General features: G+C 35.0%; 1 protein-coding gene across 4 annotated transcripts; it reads right to left on the reverse strand.

Annotated features, from left to right (window-relative positions):
• Nucleotides 1-1582: 1582 nt before the first annotated feature.
• Nucleotides 1583-6823, reverse strand: rnf207a (ring finger protein 207a). 4 transcript variants are annotated; one of them, XM_058373912.1, is made up of 7 exons: nucleotides 6493-6823; nucleotides 5719-5851; nucleotides 3701-3886; nucleotides 3532-3583; nucleotides 3326-3443; nucleotides 3161-3253; nucleotides 1583-2305 (listed from the first exon to the last, which is right to left on the reverse strand). In XM_058373912.1, exons 2-7 carry the CDS (start codon nucleotides 5845-5847, stop codon nucleotides 2146-2148), a joined length of 738 nt encoding a protein of 245 aa, XP_058229895.1. In that variant the 5' UTR covers nucleotides 5848-5851; nucleotides 6493-6823; the 3' UTR covers nucleotides 1583-2145. The 4 variants fall into 4 exon arrangements, with proteins under 4 accessions (XP_058229895.1, XP_058229894.1, XP_058229893.1 ...); XM_058373911.1 differs by having other exon boundaries at nucleotides 1585-2305; nucleotides 5719-5890; nucleotides 6586-6822; XM_058373910.1 differs by having other exon boundaries at nucleotides 1590-2305; nucleotides 5719-5890; nucleotides 6493-6820.
• Nucleotides 6824-8504: the final 1681 nt, after the last annotated feature.

Here is an 8504-nt window from a genome sequence, read left to right on the forward strand (position 1 = left end):
CGATATATTCTGGAATTGACTGTAAGCAGCTTAATGAGAGCAACATGAATGTTTCTGGAGAGCGAGCACCATTTTGTCACACGCTATAGAAAATACTGTACATTTGAAATAAGCCCTCTGTTAAAGGAAAAGTAAATAATTTCATGGGTGAAATAAATCCTCACCTCTCTGTGTAATATACAATATTTTGCTGAAAATTATAACCTTATGTAATACATAAATAAACAAACAAACAAATAAATAAATTTATTATAGTGAAAGCTATTTTAAAAAATCTTATAAATTATTTTAATAAACACGTTTCCTGTCAATTTTACAGAAACACCTGCTAGCAAAAAAGGAATTTTGAAATGTATTATTATTTTACATTATATATTTTTAAAATTATTTCATATTATATATATATTTTAAATATTATTATTATTATTATTATTATTATATTTTAGATACTGTTTTTTTTAACTGTATTTTTTTTAGCTACTGCTCGCATTCTGTCGGATTTATTCATTTATTTATTTGTTTATTTATTTATAGTGTTTTTTCCCAATCATTTTAGAAGCTATGATATAATACATTAGCGACGACGTATGCACCGTAAACAAAATTATTATTCATTGCAAACATGGTTAATAACCGGACCGCCATCCATCTTTCCACGTTATACCAGCTTCTATACACGTCTATGTTCTTCGTTCCCGTCGCTGTGCGATGCTGTAGCTCGTGCATCTGTGGTGCTGACAGCTCCTCCGTGAGAGTTACAGCCTCTTTACTTTTGGCCGTACTCTTAGAAGGTGATGACAGCCATGATCAGGACATGCAGGATTTTACGAGAGTTCTTCTTTTAGGAACCGTTCAGCACATACACTCATGCAGATAACTCACCACAGATATGTCTCTGTATCCCAACTGTATCCCCAAGTAACCTCGCCTTTCCTCTTCACTCTCAGAAATAAAGCCGACAACTTAAGTCTATTTATTTCTGTGAATTAAAATGGAGTTGAATAAAACACTCCTATGTGAACAGTGCATGAAGTCATATCAGTTTCACAACTAGACACTTAAAAGGCTAATAATAGTTATATTAGCTGTCAAGGCAGCATGATCCCTACATAAAGCTCTATTTAAACGTAATAAAACTAATGTTAGGTTCTGTTTTAGCAAGACATCTATGAACGTCTCAGTTTATTTTGATATAAAGCATTTTCTTTAGAAAATCACAATTTATTCAAAGTACGTTCTAGCTCGTAAAGACATAAATAAAACATGAAAATAAATGAACAAAAAATAGCTCAATTCTTGAATTAGTTTTTTTAAAAAAAAATTAATCATGAAATTGAATTCATATCTAAAATATTTTAGAAATATCTAAGTAGTGACATTTATATTTATTTATTTTTTAATTCATTCATTCATCCATTTATTTATTTCTTTATTTATTATTTGATTACTTAATTATATAATAAATAAATAAATAAATAAATAGACTGCTTTATAAAAGAATAAATAAATAAATCACTTAATAAATAAATAAATTGATTAATTAATTGATTGCTTGATAAAATAATTAATTAATTAGTTATATTTTAAATAAATTCTTATACATTATTTTAATAAACACTTTTCCTGTTGTAACATTCTTTATATCATAATACCAAAAGTACACAAACCAGAATACTTATTTTTTAAAACACTTTTCCAAGCACAATTTTACAATACAGTCGAAAGTTTCATTTCTTTCCTTTTTAACCTCAAAAACTCAAGTGAAACAGGAGGAAACTTTCACAGTCGTTAAATATATTTAACATGCAGTATAAAGGAGTGTACTGTAAAAATGTACATGAAATTAACAGTTGTTCTAATGTATTACAGTAAGTAAAGTGATTATACGCTAAAGGACTATAAATTGTCCGGCTTTCTGTGAATTATACTCCAGTACATTTCCAGTATTGTATACTAATATTACTTTACTGGCGAATAAAATTCACTCTACAGCTTTCGGTAATTTTCTTGCAGTGTTTCCATATTTACTAAAAATTATCCAGGAGAAACTTTAAATATTTAGTTAATATTATTGCATTTGTTTTGTACTTCAGACCAGATGGGGTTATGATGACGGTCCTTTACGTTGTGGTTGAAGGCATGGTGTTAGAATGGCAGCTCTTTGCGCAGCGGCTTCTCGGAAATATTTCTGTGTTTGCTTTGCCAGCGGTGGTCCGAGTTCCTTGGTGGCTCACGCTGTAAGATTCCTGCTTTCTTATTTCTGTGTGAATCCCGACTGTAGGCTGTGAAAGAGCTCTCATCTTTACTGGTGGGAAAGAACCCAGGTCAGAGATCAGTGGTTGGTTTTCAGCACTGCTAGGTTTTTATGAAGGATGTGGGTTACTTTGGGATTGGTACTGTGATTACAATCAGTTTATTATGAAAATTTTGTAATGGTTTATTTTATTCCAGTAGTCTTATATATACAAATGACTTGAATCAGATCATTCTAAAGGATTCTGTGAAAATTCATTGTGGAGATTATTAAGGAACTGTAGTCAGGGTAGCTAAACAAACATACCAAAAAAAACCATGGAAAATTTGTGATATGGAAATTTTTAAAACACAACAAATTGCTGCAAATTATATCATTACGTATTTTTAATGAGAAACAAATCAATTTTACAGAAACAACTGCTGGCAAAAAAAAGGCAAAAAATTCTGAAAAATGTATTATTATTGTATATGTTGGATTATTTATTTATCTGTATTGTACTGGATGTCTATTGTTGTTTAATTATTTTTTATTTATTAATCATATTTAATTAATTAATTGTTAAATATAATTAATTAATGATTCATATATTATTAATTTATATTATTTATTTATTTATTAGCTAATTTATATGACAATCAAAAATTAAGCTGATCCACCAAAATTACAAGCATTTTTTAAACAACATCTCCAGACATCTTTCACTGGTCACTGTTGGTTATCAAGTTCTCCTTTTTTGTGTTTGGACCATATTCATTATTCACAGAACAATGGTTTGGTTGAACAAAGTTGATCATAGACCTAAATGTCCAATTATGAATGGAAATAAAATACCACACCTCAAGCAAGCATTGAAGTTTAGTGTTTTTATGACAAAATTCAGCTTTTTGCAGCCTATAAGATCACCTGTGCTGTGATTCATGGGTCACTGTATTATCTTCATAGATCTTCAGCATGATCTCAGTGCAGTCGTCTTCAGGTTCTTTCGGCTCCTGGAACCTGTCATAAGAATCCAAAATCAGATTGATTTCCTACTAGGATTTTAATGATAATGATGGGAATGTCAGCTACCTGGGATCAAGGCGCTCCTTGACTTTTGCTATAGACAATATGTACGGTCCAATATGTCGTGCAATCGTCATCAGGTAGGAGTTTTCCTGCTTAAGCTGAAGAAGATCATGGAGCTGTGCTGAGATTCGGAAAGACATATGTGCTTCAGAAGATAGACTGAGGACCATCCAGATTTCTAGGAACAGCTGATAAATGTATAGGCTTACCTTCGTAGATTTCTTGCTCATTCGTGACTCTCTGAAACGTCTCTTCCCAGACCTATGAAAGAACAAATACATAGTGAGATGTAGTGAAATATTTAGGAAAAGAAAAGTCAGTCCAGAATCATGGTTCCACATTGGGAGTAATGGGGACTGCACCATCCTTCAGCCTCACCTCCTCAAACATGGTCCTCAAGGTCTGCATGGCAGAGTACTGTGCTTCGATCTGCTCATCAATGTTCACGGATCTCTCCAGGATCTCCTTTGTGGAGTCCGTGTTGATGAGAGAGTGATGCTTGGTCAGGTCTCTGTGCAGCTCCTGCATCTGGTCCTTCAGCTTTTGAATCTCTGTCTGTAGAATCTGGTTCAGAAAGGAGGTACAAGTGCAAGTAAGGGAACATGGTTCACAAGAAAATCCTAACAGGCTTGTCCAAATCTCCCTAGTACCCAACTACATGGTAGGTGAAAAGCAGTACACCAAAAGAGAAGTATGTCCGAATTCTCAGTATTCAGTATACAGTAGCTGAGAAATACCCAGAATACCTGAGGATTCTGCAGTATGTAGCCAGTGCACACTGCGCTATCCCATAATGCAATGGGACAGACACAAAAGAGCTGCCAGACTCCTGATCTACTGATCAGTATGTACTGGATCAAATACAGTAGGTACTGAATCAAACGCTGTAGGCACTCAATTAAATGCAGTTGGTACTAAATCTCATCCAGTAGATTCTGTATCAAATACAGTTGGTACTGAATCAAATGCACTAGGTGCTGAATCAAATGCAGTAAGGAATGAATCAAATACAGTTGGTACCGTATCGAATGCAGTAGGTACTAAATCTCATCCAGTAGTTTTTGTATCAAATGCAGTTGGTACTGAATCAATTGCATGAAGTACTGAATCAAATGCAGTAAGTACTGAATCAAATGCAGTAAGTACTGAATTAAATGCAGTAAGTACTGTATTAAATGCAGTAGGCACTGAATCTGATCCAGTAGTTTCTGTATCAAATACAGTTGGTACGGAATCAAATGCAGTAGGTACTGAATCAAATGCAGTAAGTCGTGAATCAAATGCAATAGGTACTGTATCATATGCAGTAGGTACTGAATCAGATGCAGTAAGTACTGTATCTAATCCAGTAATATCAAATGCTTTAGGTACTGAATTAAATGCAGTAAGTACTAAATCTAATACAGTAGGGTCTGCATGAAATACAGTTGGTACTGAATCAGATTCAAGTAGTGAATCAAATGCAGCAAGTAGTGAATCAAATGCAGTATGTACCGAATCAAATGCAGTAGTTTCTGTCACAAACCTACAGGGCACGATTTTGATTGCATGCAGAGTAAATGTAGTGAAATAAGTTGCTACCAGAAGCAAATGCATGCTGTCCCACATCCTTTCCCTTTAAGTGAATCACTTTTTATGCTGGGTTGTTTCATCTAATCCGATCAATACTTGCACTAAATGCATTCTTTTTATGCACCTTCCATTTCACAGGAAAGAATGTTAAATGCTAATATCAAACTATAGATGTTGCCACGTCTGCATGTAGATGTGTATTCTAGACACTAATTTATTATTTAAGTCTAATTTTATTTTGCATTTCAGATATCTAATTATATCTGTACACAGCAATTCAATTACAAGAACTGTTTGTATTCCATTCATCATAAATTACATAATTGTCCATCTGGCAACCTAACCCTTGGTTCTTTGCTTCTTTGCTTTGTCACCTTGGCGACTAATTCAAGTCTCCATGTACCACATTAAAAAGGTTCCAAGTATATGGTTTCTCTAGCAGACAGAAGTAATTGTATGCATCCTAATATTTTTTTTCTCTTCCAATAATAAAAAATACAATATTCAGTCAAATGGTACCACATGCACCTACTAACACGCAGCTTCAACAATGATTTAGCAAATAGCTAAATAAACAAATCATTAAAAAAAAATTGCTAATAAACAAACCATACTAGCTAAGCAACTAAATCTAACACCTTAATGGGTTTGACCTCCTGGAAGAACCTTATAGCAGAAGCTTTTCCTTTCAGAAAAGACACAAAGTAGAACCATTTAGAGAACCTACATAAAAACATATTAAGCAAATATTAAACAATAACACTGCTTTTGCCGTCTGATGCAATCTACTCCTGTTTGACGTAGGTAGCGGATAAGGTTCTCACCTGATACTTGTTCTCATAGTTGCGACAGTGCTTGGTGAAGGGCGTCTCCTCACCCTCAGCCAATAGGACCTTGGTACTGATGTAGCGGTGTGAAGTTGCTCTACGTCTCAGAAAAGGGACCTGAGGCATGGCACTTAAAGAAAGTGATGACATGGACTTAGAAATCTGTAGCCTGGAAGACAGGATAGAGACACGGAGAACGGACATGATCTCCAGAGTTCATGCTAAAACCATTTAATAAGAAAAAGATGGACATCACGGCATAATGGTTTCTTTCTCCTCTGAAAGTCCTGTGAACTAATGTCAAGTACACACTTTCTGATAGGTAAAAAATTAATGCCAGTTTGATCTACAAGAATGTTTTGTATCTTAGCTTCCAACTACTATTAAAACTTTGGAAGTAGATGAAGGAGTTACGAAGATATATACTCAAGTGAATACTAAATTTAAAAAAAAAAAGAGCACAGGGTTCTCAACCTTGTCTAAAAAGAAAAACCTAGACTTTTAGTCATTTTCTGAAATCTAATGGTAATGAATTTAGAAACTTTAGGTCCTGGGTATTACTTTTACAAGAGGGAATCCATATCAGGTTTCCAGATCTATGCAGGACCTATGCAAACAACATTAACCTGTAAATAAAATATTGAATAAAAAAATAAATATTAAACAAAAAACTTCACTGAAACTGGTCACTATGCCAATCAAGACTCGTATTAATGCATATGATTTTAAATCTGCTCATTAAAAATCAAAACAAAGCAGAATTTGGATTACCGTAATAACGAAGATCTGATAATCACTCTTTTCAGCTGGCTAAACAAACAAATGCTGAGTTCCTTGAGAGTTCCTAGGCGGTACGCCCCGTACCTGTGTCATTTGTAAGACTTGGCCACTCCGCCTGACCCACCACCAATTTAAGATATCGTCACATGTGGCAGGACAAGCCGGCCTCACATCCCGCCCTCTCTGTATGTCGGCCCTTTGCTCTGAGCTCAATCCTGAAGAGTTCTGTGTAATTCTGTTAAAAATAGTGAGAGGAACCAGAACGTGCCCTAGGCTCGCGTGTTGCCATGGTCAGACTGAAAGAGCTGAAAACAGCCGGGGATGATTGATGTGGAAAGTTGTTGACGACACCTGCGTCATCCAATATCCTCAGAGAAAAAGGGGTCGAAGAATTCCATGATGTTACCTACAACCCAATCAGTCAACAACTGCATACGTGCTACATGTACACAATACTTCATGCCGATAGATAGGATGAAACAAACACTGCAGGTTTCCAGGAACGAGAATGAGAAATCCCAAGGAGAGGTTACTGTTATTGCACAAACATGCCGTTATGGCACCTGCCAGAGGCCTTAAAATAGAGCAAGCCCGGTGCTAGACGAGCTTTAGCACTTCACACGTTGCCATTCCACAACACTCCTCTTTGGTATGCAAGTATGCTTAGTTCCACATGCTGACCATGCCAGCCAGGCAAAAGCAAGAGGTTGTAATGTTCAAACATTACAATGATTATAATCAAAATGCTAGCTCCTATAGTTGGCGTATATTTGTTTTGTAATACATCTGGCCAGACCTCAAAGTGCTTCCACCCACAATGACCTATCAAACACTATTTTAGCTTTGTGCTTCTCAGAAAATGGTTATAAAAAGTATATATCAGGGAATGGGAGTCATTACAAATCATTTAGTCACTCTTGGCCCTTCTGCCGCTTTATTCACAAAGCATGTCAGTGTGCACAACCTGCCAGCATCCAGCTGACCTTGGCCACAGGAACCAACACTCAGAGCTGATTTAGATGCAGCGCTGTAATTTCGTTTTTGAATGATCTGTAACACTCCCAGGCTTCCTTCATTTCACGAGTGATATGATTACCCTAATTCCCCTGGCTCCCCTTTGTCAAAGCTAACATCTAGCACATTATATTACACCAAATTTACATTAAAGATTGACAGTGTGTAATCATTTTGGGGATATTCCTGCTGCCTTCTTCCCATCCTATATTTTCAACATCTCAGTGAACATTCAGACATGAGGAATAGTTACAGCTATGCAATTTAGTCAGTCAGACTTATGTTATCTGCATATAAGCAGACAGCATAAAACATTCAAAACATTCAATGATGTAGCATTATTTATTCATTTTAATATATTTTTTTCCTAGCAATATTTCTAAACCAAGGCTATCATGTAAAAACAATCCACTTGACTTCTATGTACTTTTAAATAAAACATATTTTTGTTATCAGTGAGACAAAACAATGCCTAATATTAGGACCATGAAAACCCTCTGGATAGCAAACAGGATGTTTGGAAGGAAGGTCACCAGTGTTTTGTCTATATAGGTGAAAATATTTCCACTAAAATCCTAAATCAAACCTAAATGAAGGTAGTACCATGTTCTAGCTTTAAGGTTCTCTAACTTAATGATCCTTCTAACACCATACTAGAACCAGTTACTGACCTTATTATGGCGTTTCTATAAGAAATGTTTTTCTGATGGATTCTCTTTTTAAAAAAAATAGGATATTGATTTTTTTCAGTAGCAGTATAGCCACCGGTGAAGCAAGCTATAAAATAGATTTCTGAAAAGATTTTTCATAAAGACAGTCTTTATTCAAGACAGCAGTTTAAAAAAAAATGCTGCAGACCCAAGTGAAACTAGAAAACACAGGCAAACCTTGAGTTCCAAGGTCACTACATGTCCCAAAATGCAATTACATGAGATTTAGTTTAAGAAAAACCCCAGTCTCAACACATGTACTATTTGCACATTTTTATT

The sequence above is a fragment of the Hemibagrus wyckioides genome, linkage group LG21 (assembly GCF_019097595.1).
Source record: "Hemibagrus wyckioides isolate EC202008001 linkage group LG21, SWU_Hwy_1.0, whole genome shotgun sequence".
Classification (NCBI taxonomy): Eukaryota; Metazoa; Chordata; class Actinopteri; order Siluriformes; family Bagridae; genus Hemibagrus; species Hemibagrus wyckioides.